We start from the raw sequence: 16,423 nt of genomic DNA on the forward strand, positions 1-16,423 counted from the left end.
CATTCTCTGACCTAGAGAGACACAGAGCTTTATACAGGTCTTCAAATTCCCTCCTCCCATTGTATTCCTGCCAAAACCCTGTTAACATTCCTTTAGATCTTCTTCACAGTCTTAGAGTAAGTGACCAGCCCCACTGTCCTGTGAGTTATAGATAGGAGGTCTTGAAGATAGCAGTTAACTAAGGAGCAAGAGATAAGACAATTTTACCTGGGTGCCAGGACACACGGATGTATAGCAAGCCCTTAATAAGCATACTGCCAAACTGTAGTCAAAATGTGAAGTTACTTGTTACTACAGCTGAGTGTATGTACTCTTATGATGACGTCTGTCTAACAGGAGATTGGATCAAGTATATCTTGCCCCCAGGTGTACAACATAATATGACCTCTCCAGTCCCTGGTGGGAGGTAAGGGGTGACCGCAAGCTGGCACCTGGGAATGAGTGTACGTGACAGGAACAGACATGTAAGGGAGTGCAGTTAGGGCAGAGTCCTCTTCAGACATTAATACAGGGTTGGAGGGTGACACACACAAGTAGGGTGATAACTCTGGATATACAGAGGATGCCAAAAAAAAAAAAAAGGATGCACATTTTAAGAAAGAAAAAAAAACTATTAAAATTGTAATAATGTATAATAACAAAAGATGAATACAAGTCACGTTTGACTTCTGCAATTACAAGAGGTGCTCAAAGTGGTTACCATCAGCATCCAGACACTTTTGATTATGGCAAACTACTGCTTGAGTAACGTTGACCAAAGTGTACACCTGTATACATTTTTTTTGGCACCTCCGGTAGTTAGAGTCAGTGGAAGAAAGACTCTGTAATGCCATATAAAATTCTGATGTTGGAACGTATGCCATGAACATAAACAAAGTTTGAAAACCACACACCTAGAAGGATATAGAAAAATAAGAATAAAAAGCAATGGGAAAAGTTATCGATTCAATACATTAAAGATAGGAATGAAGGAAGAGGAAAAGCTTAATGATGGAGCAACATTTTGAAATAAAGATGGAATCTCCATGCTCGCAGTAGTAAGTCATCTGTTGATAAAATTTGTCAGTTACATTTGCTTACCTTAGACCAGGGACTGTGCTAAGTGGTTTGTATATGTTAGCTTGTTTTATTTACACAACAATTCCATAGAGTAGGGACTAATATTATCCTAGTTTAACAATCGAGGAAACTGAGGCTTAGAGAAATCGCATAAAGGACTCAGGGTCAAAGTGCCAGGAAAGGAAGAAACTATCTCTAACCAGGTGGGAAGCAATGGGAGAGAGTGGAGGTGGCTTAGTTCAACTAAGCAGTGAATGTTCTGGGGAGCGTCAAAAGCTGAATAAAGGGATAATAAAATGGAGACTTCCTCCAGCAAGGAGAGGAATGCAGACACAGGACTGGCAAATGTGAAGAGAGTGGTCCTGGATGTGAGTGACCACGGAGACAAGCTCTGGACACCTGGCCCCGATCCAATGGCGGGACGAACTCTTGTGTAAAAACAAAAGCCAACTACACAATGCAGTGAGTCGAGGGGTCTGGATTAAAATTCTGCTTCTGCGTTCTGGCAGATTTCTTTTCCTTTCAAATGCTTGTGTGCTATGAGCCACATGAGAGGGACAACCTGACTGAAACGATATAGGAAAGCGGCCACAGGAAGGCCCTTGGTCCAGTGTAAATGGCTGTAAACACTCTTAGCAGGCGGGGCACAGAACAGCCCTCAATGACACTCTGCAGGAAAATTCAGGAGGAGTCAGCTTCCTGCATGCTGGCTGCGGGGACAGGGGCCGGGGTGGCGGGGGTCTGTGAGGGAAGGACTCTATTTGACAGTGAGGTCATGGCGAACACATCAGCTCCTCCTCGCGTGAAGAATGCCCGGCAGCTTCCTGTGCCTCCGCAGCTGCGTCGGACGCACCCTGAACCCTCAGAGCGAGGCATTATTTTCTCCTCTCTTTTGTCAGATACTGACTCCCACGCAGGAAAAAGGAAGCACCTTTTGTCAGATGCTGTGGCCACTTCCTCTTCAGAAGGCTCCAGCCAATCTTTCATTTTGCAGAATGAGGGGGCCGACCCCAGCGGCCGGACTGCCTGCGCCCTGGGCTGCTGGCTCTTGCCTCCGTCTGGGTCTCGGTCTCGGTTCGGCCTCATCCGGAGCAGGCCTCTCGCTGGGTCATGGGAGACTTTCTCTGATACGGATCTGGACCTGTGAGCCGGACTTGGCTGGGGCCCCACCCGCTGCTCAGCCCCTTCGGGGGTTCCTCTCGCACCTCTCCGCCCACTCTTTGCACACTGCTTCATATCCCGCAGTCAATCTGCCTGTCTGTTCCTCTCCATAGCGCGGTCAAGGAGCGTTATGACCGGCGAGCAGATGGCGGCCTTTCACCAGTCGTCCACCCCCAACCCACTGGAAAGGCCTATCAAGATGGGCTGGCTGAAGAAGCAGAGGTCCATTGTGAAAAACTGGCAGCAGAGGTACTTTGTGCTGAGGGCACAGCAGCTCTACTACTACAAGGACGAAGAAGACATGAAGCCACAGGTACTAGCTGGGCCCTCTGTCCCCAATACTAGTTCTCTCTCTCTCTCTCTCTCTCTCTCTCTCTCTCTCTCTCTCTCTCTCTCTCTCTCTCTCTCTCTCTCTCTCTCCAGGCATGCAGGAGGGGGCTGTGGAGCTCAGCTAGATGGCATACAAACTCACAGGGGCCTTCTTACTAGTACTACACTCACACCCATTTGAGAAGAGGTCGCTCTCTCCTTTTCACTGTTTTCTATATATATAACCTGAATTGCAAAGATGACAGTGTGATCCTCCTTCAGGAAGCCCCGAGACGAACGTTGTGGAGCTTCCTAAATGCAGCTTTAAGTCAAGGCTAGCGACATGACCTTGAGGGTGACACTGAGTGTAAAGGCACAGAGAGAGAGTGGATTTGGTTATAGGAAAAATGATTTGGGGCTTCCATGTATGTGTTTAATCAATATTTATTGAGCATCTACTATATGCCAGACACTGTTCTGGGTACTTGAAATAACCCAGTGAGTAAAACAGATAAAAATCCCTGGCATGTAGAACTTAGAAGATGGGTGGAAAGGCAGAGAATAAACAGAATATATAAGGAAAGTTAAGTGGTTTGTTAGAAAATGACATGTTCTATAAGTAAAAATAGAATGGGTTAAGGGGGGGGTCAAGTGTTTGGGGAAGTTGTTACAATTTTTAAAAGAGTCGTCAGAATGATTTGATGAAGAGGGTAACATTTGAGCAAAGAGTAAGGAGGAAAAACAAGTAATCAAGCAGATCTCTAGGGAAAGAACACTTTAGGCAGAAGGCATAGCCAGTGCAAAGGCCCTGAGGTGGAACATGTCTGATGTCCATGAGGAACAGCAAGGATGCCAGTGTAGGAGAAGCAGAGCTAAGGAATGAGATAATCAGAGGGGAGGATGAGGTCCAAGAACTGGGGGTGGTTGTGGAAGGTTGGAGAACAGATAGCAAAGGGCATTGCAGGCCACTGAAGTGACTTGAGTGTTTACTCTGAGGGTGATGGGGACATTCCCAGGAGAAAGGGAACATTATTTAACTTATGTTGTAAAAAGATGTCTCTGGCTCCTGTATTCAAAAATAGATGCAGGACTGGAGGGAGGAGGGAGGAGGGTAACCTAGGTGAGAGGTTATGATGTTGAGAATCTCAGTGGGAGTTGTGTGCTGCAGGAAAATGAACAGGTTCCTCATATACTTTAGAGGACAGCAGACAGGATTTCCCGATGTAGTGGACGGGACTAGAGAGGGCTTTGACCTTAAACCTTGGGCCTAAGTCTTTTTTCCCTGCGTCAGTGATTCCTCACAGCCATCTTGGAACACGAGAGTGCAATGGAGACTGTTAACAATTTCCCTGGGGCCCCAGGTATAAACTCTATGTCTCAGGACATCTAGTCATACTATCTACACCTCATGTCTTTGGAGGTAGAAGAGTGGGCTTGGCCAGAAGGAACTTATTAGGGAAGACAGACTCTAGAACCTTCTGGGGTCAGAAAAAAAGCCCCAAGAAGGTTGAGGATATTGGGGGTGCATGGCAGGGTATATAAAGAAAGGAGATAGTCATTTTGGAAGAGACCAGTTCTCTTAAAGGCAGACTTGAGGATCCGTGATGTGTCAGCAGCATCTGGTTAACCAGGCCCTCTACTTAGAGCTGTGAGTGTCCGTCACTGCAAAGGTTGCAGAAGGGCCAGAGACCCCCACCACAGATGGGGTTCTTGCTCAGTGTCCTGTGCATGGTAACCAGACTTCCTTCACTTTGTGAACCAGCCAGACACTATCATGGCCAAGCAATTACGGGCGAACATGATGGTGACTGGTGCTAGTAGTGACTGGTGCATTACTAGCGGATGCAAAAAGTCTTCCCACCTGCAGAGAGTGAGGGAGATGGCAACAATGTGTGGGCCTTCCTGAATTAGCAGAAAGGACAGCTTGGTGCTGTTTACTCCCACAAGTGTAGAGGGTGAGAGGGTGAACGGTACAGTATCTCCAAGCTCATGTTCTTTTCCTGGCTCTACTACTGTCTGGCCATATAATTATTCAATTTTTCTGGATCCCTCTTTCTTTTTTTGTAAAATGAGACAATCATACCTGGCCTTCATTTGTCACAGGATCAAATGATATGAAGCAAGTGTAAAAAACTGTTTTGCAAAAGCATAAACTGAAGTAAAAGGGTTAAATAAATTATTGAAGGTCCTAGCTTCTCTCCCGTACTTCTGGAGAAGGCAACCCAAAGTCCTCTCAGGATTACATTAGCCTGGGATAATTAGGTAAAGCTGCTTCCAGGATGACAAGTATGGTTTATTTTGTAGGAAATCTATTAATATAATACATCAGATCAATAGGTCGAGATCAATAAGTCAAATGAGAACAACCACACAACCCCTACATTGATGGCTGAATAAAGCATTTGATAAGATCCGATACTCATTTCAGATATAAAAAGTTGTTTAAAAAAAAAAACTTTTAGGAAAAAATTAATTTCTTAAAAAGAATATTTTACTTAACATGGATATGTATTTTTTTTAATTACAAAAGCTATATGTATGTGCATGGTAGGAAATTTGGAAGATGCAGAAAAGCACGAAGTAGAAAACAAAAATATCCCATCAGCAAGAAATAGAAAACCAAATTCTCATTTCTTCCAGTTTTCTCTAAACATAAACATTTATAAACTCATCTGTTCTAAGTGCAAAATTGACAGAATAATATTCTTTAATTTAAAAAATTAACAATATGTCATGAATATTGTCCCTTATTATTAAATATGCTACAATGTAATTCCTAATGGTGGCAAAATAATCTATGGTATAGACATTGTATAATTTATGTAACTAATTTCGTACTGGAAATTAGTTGAGAAGTAGGGCTGATGTTTGTATATTGTTATTACAAACAAGAATTAAGAGGACATCCTTGTAGACTTCACATATCCATAATTATTTTATTAAGATAAAGAAAAATCAATTCAAAATAAAATAATTTTATTATTATTGTTTAATATTATTTTGGGAGTCACAGACATTGCAAATATCTAGAAATGAAATGAAAGTTACAGACATGAGCTAAATCTGGGGGGAAAAGTAAAGGTATATTTCTACACTATGTTTTACACCATTCATGATTCTGGATAGATTAAAAATTTAAATATAAAAAATGAGTTTATAACAATCCTAGAAAAAAATGCAGTTATCCCCATAATCTTTGGAAGACAGGTGATTTTTTGAACACAGCAACAAAAACAGCACAAGAAAAAGACTAATTTGTATAAATAAAAATGTCTATACCTTAAAAACCAACAAAATAAAGTGAAAAGCAAATAATAAACAGGAAAAATTTTTTATATACACTATTGTTTATAGATTCTTTCAAATCTACAAGAAATAGCTTAATAGAAAAATGACACAAATGGGCAATTTTCTCAAAAATGCTGTGACCAAAAAGCATATATAAAAAGTTTAACCTCAGTAATAATTAGAGACATGCAATGTAAGCTAATGAGATACTGTTGTCCCCTTATCAAATTGGGAAAGATTTTCTAGAAATTTCAATGTTGGTAAGGACTAGTGAACAGGAATTTTCATGAGCAGCTGGTAGAAATGAAAATCTATACCACCCTTCTGGAGGGTAAGATGCCTTTTAAAAACGCAAACCCTTTGACCCTGAATTTCTAGTTCTAGGATTTTAACCTAAGTGGATGATTAACACTGGCATAGATAATTAAATTTACCTGTGCAGGTTTTCACCACAGTGTTGTTTATAATAGTGATATGAAAACAATGCCCAGTAGCAGGGGCTAAGTTATATCAGAGAACTTGTATGTATCTATACAACAGAATATAACTCAGTCATTTGATGCCCTAAATTAATACTTTTTGAAATTGAAAGATATTCATAATATAATTGTTTGGGGAAAAAAGCAGTTTACAACAGAATACGATGTGTATTCTAATCCTGTTCTTGAAGGAAAAAAATTGTGACTATATTTTTGGGAAAAGGCTTGGAAAGAAATGTACAGAGGTATTAACTGTGGTTATCTCTGAGTACTGGAGTTACACATAAGTTTTAATTTTCCTCTTTTTTGTCTACTTTCTAATTTTTCTACAATATAAATTCATTGTACATTTAAAAAGAACACACACACACACACACACACACACACACAGTACCTAAAAAACTCAAAAAACAGAAGACACCTCAAAAATATTAGAGCAGTCAGATGAAAAAAGGCCCTCAAATGTACTGATGATGTGTGTGTAAATTGGTGCAACTTTTCTAGAAAGCAATTTGGCCAGATTTCCAAGAGCCAAAGAAAGTTCACACCCATAAACCCAATCATTCTAGTTTTAAAAAACTATCTAAAAGAAATAATATGATATATTCAGTGCTATGTATAGTGAGAAACATTGAACCTAAGGAGAATGATTACCTAATTATAGAACCCTAATGATGGACTCCTGTATCTGCGCTTTCATGAATCTTGGGGTTCGATAGAAGGGTTCGAGAAATCTGTGCAATTTTATTCTCTGAGTTCTCAGAAAGGTCTGTCTAGCTCTCACCACATATGCTCTGTAACTCTATGACCTAGCTTTATATAAGTCATTGCAAAAGGTTCTTTGTAAGGGAAGTTGTTTAAAACAGAATCTTAGCAAATTGCCTGGAAGTCTCTGCTTGAACAATGACGGTTTTAGATAATCCTGGCTTAATTGTCCCATTGTCTCATCTCCTGCTTTCTGTGAAGTTACCCAGGCAGTTGTCTATGGGTGGTATGCTGGTAAATGTTTAACAAATGTCTCTCTGGTGGGGAAGTTAATTTGGATGCAGCATTTGTCAAGTTCTGTGGTGTAAATACTCCCACCGAAGCTGATTCAAGCGACCAACATGACATCACTGAACACGGGGTTGAGAAGAGATACGCAGTAGCACAATGTTATGTAGTATTTTGACCACACAGATGGATTAGATGTAAATAACCACATGAACAGAAATCATAGGCAAATATAGTATGTAATTTGGAAGTGATGAATTCTGCATATTATTTCCTTTATTTTTAGTATAGAATATTTCATTGTAAGTTATTATAATTTTACTTTTTAAAATGGCTCTGTTTAACAACTGGCTCACAGAATTCCTGAAAATGTAACAGCTCTCCTGAGCCAGTATAAGTGGGTTCTGGCATACCAGCATCCCATTGCTCTCCCTGTCATTGCTGTAGGAATTGTGGCCTCCAGCATAAATCTTGCCCTCCTTCCATCTTTGCACAAGGTCTACCCTAATCAACTTGCCAAGTACATGGAAGTGCCCATGGGCAACTTAGGCCCTTCCTTGTCTGGGACAGTTCCTGCTGCCCTCACCCTCACTAATGTCTCTTTTGCTATTTCCTACTCTTCCTCTCTCCTCTATTCATTTATGATGTTCAAGACTCTCTTGCTCAATATGAGGAAATAGATACCAATTTGTCATTTATGCCTTAGTGTGATTACGTTTAATTCTGATCATGACTTCTTCCAGCAAGTAAAGGGGATTTGTAAGTAAAGCCTTACTTGTAATTCTGGAATCCCACTGACCAAGGTTTGAATCATAGCTTTCCTATTAACAAGCTTTGTGATCTTGGATCAGCTAGTTAACCTCTCTGAGCCTTACTTCCTCGTCTCTCCAATGGGGGAAAATATCAGCCCATCCCTCATAGAGCTCTTGTGAAAATTAAATGTGATAGTATGTTCAGGGCATTTTGCACAGAGCCTGGCACCTAGTAACATCTCACTAAATGGTATTTATATATTTTGTATTTTCTTTTTACTATTTTTAAATGAAATGATTTGGGGTGTTAAGTATTAGTTTGGAGAGGTACTTAGGAGAGGCAGGTACCCCTGAAATCGCACTTTCTTTTCCTTCCTACCAGGCAGTGTTCCCTTCTATCTAAAAATAACATGACCTTTTATTTTGGTGCCATAACTCATGCAAAGTAGCCCAACAGCACAACCTCAGGGTCATTTTTTTCTGAGGCCATAGATATTTAAAGATGTGGGTGGGTGGAGGCTAGTTCTAAGTAATAAAATTAGAGACATGTAAAAAAAAATGCAGAATTCCCTTTTATAGACATTTTTTTTCCTTTTTCTTCTCCTTCCCCTTCCCTCTCCTCCTTCTTTCCCTCTATCTTTCCTCACCTCCCTTCTCCTCTTCCCCTTTCCCTCCTCCTTCTTTTTCTTCTGTTCTCTTTCTCCTTCAGCCTTAGACATTTTTATTTCTAGACCCTCAAGATCCATTTATTCTTTGAAGCTCCTGAGCTTATCTAAGAGTTCCTTAAAACTCTTGCTTTTGTAGCTTCTTTGTTGCCAATCTCCTTCATTCGTACTTGGTTCTAGAATAAAGACACACACGTCTATTCTCTACAGCTCACAATCAGACATGCTACCTCCAGTAACCACTGAGATGTAAACCACAAGTAACTAACTCTAGTACAAATTAACTCTGTCCCTTCATGCAGTCACTTAGCCTTTCACCGTGTTGGTTTCCTCATCTGCAAAGTAGAAGTGGCAAATCTTGCCATGCTATTGCTATGAAGCTGTTGTGAGGATCTAAAGAGATCCTGCATATGACAGTGCACAGTAAATGGTAAAGCATCAAACCTACCCATCGTGAAAGTAACTTATTTTTTCTAATAACATAATCAGGTAGAAGAGGTCACATACCCTACTGCACCGTCGCTCCCCTCCCCTAGGGATCCATGATCCTCCTCCCCACTTCCAGGGGACTTTAAGCTGAAGGGTCCCTACTATGACAAGACAACTATGATGGTGAAGAGCACAGGCATTGAACTTACTTCTGAGATGAATTAGCATTCAGCCACTTACCATGGTTCCTCAAAAATAAGACTTAGCCGGACAATCAGCTCTAATGCACCTTTGGAGCAAAAATTAATGTAAGACCTGGTATTTATATTATATTATATTATATTATATTATATTATATTATATTATATATTATATATTATGTTATTATATTATATTATATATTATAAGACCGGGTCTTATATTAACTTTTGCTCCAAAAGACGCATTAGAGCTGATTGTCCGGCCAGGTCTTATTTTGGGGGAAACACGGTACTACCTCTGTGACACTGGGCAAATTATACAACCTTTCCGATGCCCAGTTTCCTCACTTGTAAATGGGCAGGATGATACCTTGCTTGGAGGATTGCTGGGAGGGCTAAATGAATAATATATTTAAGGCACTTAGCAAAGGGGAAGACCCCATCCCCTAGAATGCTAGTTGTGGTTCAGTCCTCAATGGCCCCTCTGGGAGCCCGGCAGGTAGTATGCTCCACTCAGACTCAGCATTGCCTTCACAGAGATCAGGTGTCTGGTTTCACCAGGAAGTTGGGATCTTGGAAAAATAGGACGAAGCAAGTGTTGGTGAGGGCGCCGTCTCAGCTCATTCTCCTGTCAGGACCTTGTCCTTTTCTCTCTGGGCCCCCAGTTTGCTCTCACGTGGCTACCACTTAATTTGACTGAGGCCTGAATAGCAGAGGGTCCCATTCAAAGCTAACTTTCCATGCTCTTCTCTACCTATTCCACTCCCCAATCCCATCATCATCCTATCTGTCCTCCAACTTAATGTTAGTTCATAGGAGATAAAATTGCTGACTTTTGATATTTCAGGGTTGTATGTATCTACCAGGAAGTACAATCAAAGAGATCGCCATAAACCCAGAAGAAGCGGGGAAGTTTGTCTTTGAAGTCATTCCAGGTAGGCGACAAAAGGTGGGACAGATGTGTATGACATTCCCATTTTCCTTCTGGATCCTAGAAGTCAAAGCTATATTCAGTGAGTCTGTCAACAACTAACCAACCAGCCTAGTAAGAATACACAGTAGCTCTGTATAGAGTTAATAAACTATACTAGCTCAATAACTAACATGTGAGCTCAGTGGGTGCTGGTTTGGTTCAGTTCTGTAAGCATTTAATGAGCACAGACTTGGAGTCAGGTATTCCCACTAGGCTCTGGGACACCAGTCTGAAAAGTACACTATCTTTGCTGCTAAATGGAGTTCAGCCTAGGTGAGTGGGACATTTAACATTAACCGTTAAAATGTAAATTGAACCACGTGAAATTGCCATTTGGTAGGTGGAAAACTGTCAACAGTCACGTCTCCTATGGTTCAACATGACCTAATAAGAAACAACAGCTCCAACTTACGGAGCACCTAGCATATGTCAGGTGCTGTAATTCACCTACTGCACATGTTAGCGGCACCCTGGAGGGCGCTTTTCCTAATCAAGAGTTCCTTTACCTTCCTCAAACGCATTTGGGGCAAGGGGAATTTGTCTCGAGTCGTCTCAGGGCAGTTTGCGTTTGTGTGAACCAGTCACACTGAGGCTGCTTCTCTTGCTCCTTCGCCAGCCCCAGCTCCACCAGAACTCCCGGACTGTGACTCCCAGGGTGCAGCCAGTCTGCTGGGAGGTACTAACACAGCAGGGGAGGCCACAAGTGCCCTTAGCACCCCTTTCCTTAACTCCCTCCTTACCACTCACAAGGCTGCTGTGGGCATGAGAAACTCGATGAAGAAGGCAGTGTAACAGAGAGGTTAGATGGGTCCAGTCTGGGGCCACCCTGCCAGGGTTTAAATCCTGGCCCTGACACTTACTGTTTGTGTAATTGTGATCATGTTATTTAATTTTTCCCTGCTTTTATGTCTTTATCTGTAAAATGGCAACAGTGATGAGGGTAGTTAGGATTATATTAAGAACTATATATGAAACACTTAGTACCTGGAATACAGTTAGTGCCATGGAAGAGTTTGATATTTTGGGGGAGAACTAGAGGAAATGACATTGTAGAAACTAATCCTAGAACTGGCTATGACTATTTATAGAAAACAAAGAAAAACTTTTCTTTTTGAAGTTCAGCTTTTCCCAGATGGCCTCTCATGGGCCCTTCCTTGCTTTTTTATCTGAAGGCCTATCCATCTCTCTTCCTCCTCAGAGGAACAGCTTATTTTTTCAGTGTCTCCTGTCTAGGATAAATCCACTGCTTTCCCACAGGCTTCTTCCATTCCTAGGATCCCTTTCCCAGCACAATTAATGGGATGCAACCATCCATGGTGACACGTGTCCCAATTTCTGAATTTTCAATTTGGGGGAGCCCTACTGAGAGCTGCAAATTCACTGTGGGCTTTGCACCAAATGTCAGTACCCTCGAGGATTGCTGTGCTCCAGTAGGGTGAAGCTCTGTCCTCTCATTATCACTCATACTTGCAAAAACGTCTCCTGGGCTGCTAGGGGAATTCTTAAACAGATTCTCTCTCTCTCTCTCTCTGTCTGTCTCTGTCTGTCTGTCTCTCTCTCAAACTACAATTCTAAAGCAATACTAGTAAGGTGCAGAACGATTTTCCTAAAGGCACCATCATTCCTAAGCCTCTACCCAACCTAAAGTGAAACAACTCTTTATTTTTTATGATGCCCAGAATTTTCAGTCTCTCTTTTTGTCATCCTCTTGTGCAAGATGATTCTCAGGGGCCAATACTGGCATAAGAAATGGCTGTCCCACCCAGGGCCCTCTCTCTGTGATTGCCAGTGTTGGTTGCACAAAGGCTATAGAGAAGACTTATTGTAGTTACGTTTTTCTTTATTTGTGACCGGTAAAAATTTAGGGCAAACTTTTCTCTTCCCATTTACCTCTAGCAGAATAACTGTCTCTTCTCCTCCCACCCAACGGGAGTCATCAAGGATAGGAGGGTTATTTCTTCTGTTGCATATATTGCATTTAATTCTCATATTTCGTTATTAGATGTTGTCATTCATTTAAACAATAAGTTTATTGAGCACCTGATATGAGCCTGGCACCCATTGTAGGAACTGGTCCAGCAAAGAACAAAACAGCCTGCATGCAGCTTACGTGGGAGGAGACTGACAACTAATCAGATAAATGAGTACATTATAGTTTTATGATGGGATACATACTATAGAAAAATTTTAAGCAATGGAAAAGTGCTGTGAGGTGGGTATGATTGATTTGTCATTTTAAATAGAATGGGCAGAGCAGGCATCATTGAGGTAAATTTTGAGCAGAGATCTGAAGGAGCTGAAGGAGTAAGCCAACTACACATCCGGAAGACGCATCCCAGGAAGGGGAACAGCCAGTGCAAAGTCTCTGAGCCTATTCACATGTTTAGGAAACATCAAGGAAACCAAAGTAGTTACGGTGGAGTTGTGACGGGAAAGAAGAGTAGGAGATTTAGTTAGGGGTGGACACAGATTTTACAGGCACTGCAGGCGATTATAAAAAGTTTAGTTCTTATCCTAGAAGGACGGGAAGCCATTTGGAAGTTTTGAGCAGCAAAGTGGTATGATCTGACTTATGTTTTAAAACACTTTTGAGTTGAGAATAAAAAGGCGCTAGGGCAAAGCACAGAAACCAGTGAGGAGGCTATTGCAATTATTCAACTCAGAGGTGGGTACAGTGAAGGGATGAGAAATAATCAATTTCTGGACATATTTTGAAGGTGGAGAGGACTTCATTTGTTGATGGGTTGGATGTGGGAAAGAGAAGTCAAGGTTGACTCCGAGGTTTTCACTGAAACAATAGGAAAAACGGATTTTTGCATGGAGCAAGTTTTGGGTGGAAGATCAAGGCTTTAGTTTTAGACCTATTAAGTTATTACCTAGATTTTAATGACAAGGAAACCAATGTTCGGGATAATTTAGCTACTGCTATGACAGAGATAAGGATAGGATGTTAATTTAAAGTGGGAAGAGTTGATGTTAAGAAAGTGTCCTTAGAAATCTGTGTGCACTGTTGGTGGGATTGCAGCCACTGTGGAAAACAGAATGGAGGTTCCTCAAAAAATTAAAAGTAGAACTACTTTATGACCCAGCAATTCCACCTCTGGGTATTTATCCAAAGAAATCCAAAACACTAGTTTGAAAACATATAAGCACCCCTGTGTTTACTACAGCCCTATTTACAGTAGCCAAGATACAGAAGCAACTTAAATGTCCAGCAAAATAGATGATTGATAAGAAGTGATGCAATGGGATATACAATGGAGTATTACTCAGCCATAAAAAATGAAATCTTACCATTTGTGACAACATGGATGGACCGAGAGAGTATTATGAGTGAAATAAATCAGAAAAACACAAGTACCATGTGAGTGAAATAAATCAGAAAAACACAAGTACCATGTGATGTCACTTACATGTGGAGTCTAAAGAACAAAATAAATCAAACCAAACCAAACCAAACCAAAAAACCAAAATAGAAACAGACTCATTGATACAGGGAACAAATTGATAGTTACCAGATGCGAGGTGGGGTGGGAAGCAAGGTGAAAAAGGTGAAAGAATTAAGAAACACAAATTAATTGGTAGTTACAAAATAGTCATGGGGATGTGAAGTACAGCGTAGGGAATATAGTCAGTAATAGTGTAATAACTATGTATAGTGCCAGGTGGGTACCAGACTAATTGGGAGGATCAATTCATAAGTTATATAAATGTCTAACCACTATGCTGTACACCTGAAACTAATATAAAATAATATTGAATGTCAACTGTAATTGAGAAAAGACTTTAGAGAAGATGATATTTGAGTTAGGTTTTGAAGGGTGAATAAGAGTTCTTTAGGCAGTGAAAAAAAAGGGAAGTTTCTTTCTGATAAGGAAACACCCCAATAAGTGACATATTTAAACTGATTGTTTAAGTCAGAGAAAGTATGTGTCAGAGGGCAGAGTTGCTATTCATGGGCTTTGTATTAATGTTAGGCAACTTCCCTTAAAGCGACCTGTCCTAGCACCCCAGTGTGCCCAAACATGACTTTTTGTTTTTTGTAGGGTAGCAAAAGATTTTCAAATTCCCTTTGGTTTTGGTTTCTTGAACCTGCATTAATATCACTGAGCCTTACCTTCTTTACCCTTTGGGATGACCTGATTCTGAATCCATTTTGTCATCAGGTCATCAGAACTTCTGACCAGAAGGGTCAGTCCATGGAAGCCCTGGCCACTCAGAAACATTCTGAGAGCTATTTCTCAATGGTGATCCCATGATGGAACTAAAGGATTTCCCAGAAATCAGGGTAAACTAAAAAGATGTGTTCTTGACAACACAGTAGATTGGAGTATAGGCATGATGGGAAAGGATGCCAGATAAATTTTGGCCAAGGTCAAATTTGAAGCAATATGGGCTAATGGAAACTCTTTTGGAAGAAAGGAGACAAGTGGTCTTGCCCTGAGTTTGGCAGTAACTTGCTGGGTATCAATGAGCAGGTCCCTTCTGATTTCTGGGCTTCAGTTCCGTTATCTGGAGAGTAGAAATGATATTAGAGCCACATTCTATTTCAAAGGGATATTGTGATTCCTACAGACTTTTCAGTTCTGTTCTGAGCACTTTTTACTTTACATTTCACTTCTGGAAACACCCAGCTCTCAGGATGTTCCTGAATGGCCAGGGAGGGCTTCCATGGACTGACCCTTCTGGTCAGAAGAGCTGATGACCCAATTATAAGATGGATTCAGAATCAAGTTGTCTCAGAGGGTCAAAGAAGGTAAGGCTTGGTGACATTAAGATAAGTTCAAGAGGCCAGAACCAATGGGAACTTGAAAGTCTTTTGTTTTCCTGCAAGAAAATATAGGTTTGGGCACAAATGTGGTACTAGAACAGGCTCTCTTTAAGGGAAATGCCCTGACATTGAGAGAAGAATGGGTTGGTGTCTACAAATGCACTTCGAAATTTAATAGCATCCTGTAATTGAAAGGGATTACTGTTATTTTCTTGTCCTTCCTAAGACCTATGTTTGATTCTTTCCTTCTCCCTGTTTTCGCCCTCTTTCCCTATTGTTCTTTTTGTCACTTTCTCTCATTCTTTCTTTTCATCTCTTCTTCCCCCCGCCCCCCATTCCCCCTTGTTATTTCCTTCACCGTTTTGTCCATTTGAAAACACAAATCCAGGAAACACTATCTATGTCTTTTTCTAGTCTTGGGTTTGAAGAGAAAATGGTAAAGAAAGTCCTAACAAACTTCATTTGTCCATCATGTATATATTGAGAACCTACAATTTGCGATGTCTTGTGCAGGCAGGAGAGCAGTAATCCTGAACAGGAAGCACCAGTTTTGTGAGAAAGGCATACATGTGTTCACTGTCTCTCTCCTCAGTCCCACAACTGAGTTCAAGGGTAGCTTAGGAAAGTATCCATGATCGGCATGATGGACTGAAGTCTCCCAATTGTATGTGCTCCTCCTGTCTCCTCTAATGCTCAAACTGCCTCTCCCCACCCCATGAATTTCCTCTTCCTTTTTGGTAGAAAATGGCTGCTGTCCTCCAAGGGAACACCTCTCAACCCAAGTCATCCCAGTTGCAAACCATTGTGGTCAATGGTTTCTCTATAGAATTAGAGCTTCAGCAAAAACAATAAGGGTGCACAGATACCCAGTGCCACTGAGGCTAAGTAGGTAATGCTTTGGTGTTGTTTGACTGGTTGTTTCGTTGAACCAAAGAGGCAGTTCAGGTTTGGCATCTCTTTGCTTCCCCTTGCTCCAGCCCTTTGCTACTCTAAGACCTTCATTAGTGTTCCTTCTTTCTCCAGCCTCAGGGGACCAGTGTCGCACGGGACAGGACTCCTATGTCCTGATGGCCAGCTCTCAGGCGGAGATGGAGGAGTGGGTGAAATTCCTTAGGAGAGTCGCTGGCACGCCCTCTGGAGGTAAGGACCCCTGCAGGCTTACCTGTATTATTTCAGAGATGGGGAGGAAGTAGCTCCAGACATGATCTTTCCTTGAACAGTGTTCAAAGAAGACTATTCAGAGGCTATACTGGTTGCCAAGCCCCTAGCTTCCCTCCCCAGGTGATCTCCGCTGGTGTGTGGAGTCCACCTGTGAACCCAGGATCCGGGGCAAGGAGGCAGTTC

General features: G+C 41.4%; 1 protein-coding gene across 2 annotated transcripts in view; it reads left to right on the forward strand.

Annotated features, from left to right (window-relative positions):
* The window catches only part of ARHGAP25 (Rho GTPase activating protein 25), an 84,679-nt gene that overhangs the window by 34,881 nt on the left and 33,375 nt on the right, over positions 1-16,423 (forward strand). For both annotated transcript variants that reach the window (XM_019718366.2, XM_074332093.1), the window contains exons 2-4: positions 2,334-2,533; positions 10,183-10,270; positions 16,103-16,219. In XM_019718366.2, the coding sequence (XP_019573925.2) occupies positions 2,334-2,533; positions 10,183-10,270; positions 16,103-16,219 (405 nt within the window). The remainder of the gene's footprint in view (positions 1-2,333; positions 2,534-10,182; positions 10,271-16,102; positions 16,220-16,423) is intronic.

Source organism: Rhinolophus sinicus, linkage group LG05 (assembly GCF_036562045.2).
Source record: "Rhinolophus sinicus isolate RSC01 linkage group LG05, ASM3656204v1, whole genome shotgun sequence".
Taxonomy (NCBI): Eukaryota; Metazoa; Chordata; class Mammalia; order Chiroptera; family Rhinolophidae; genus Rhinolophus; species Rhinolophus sinicus.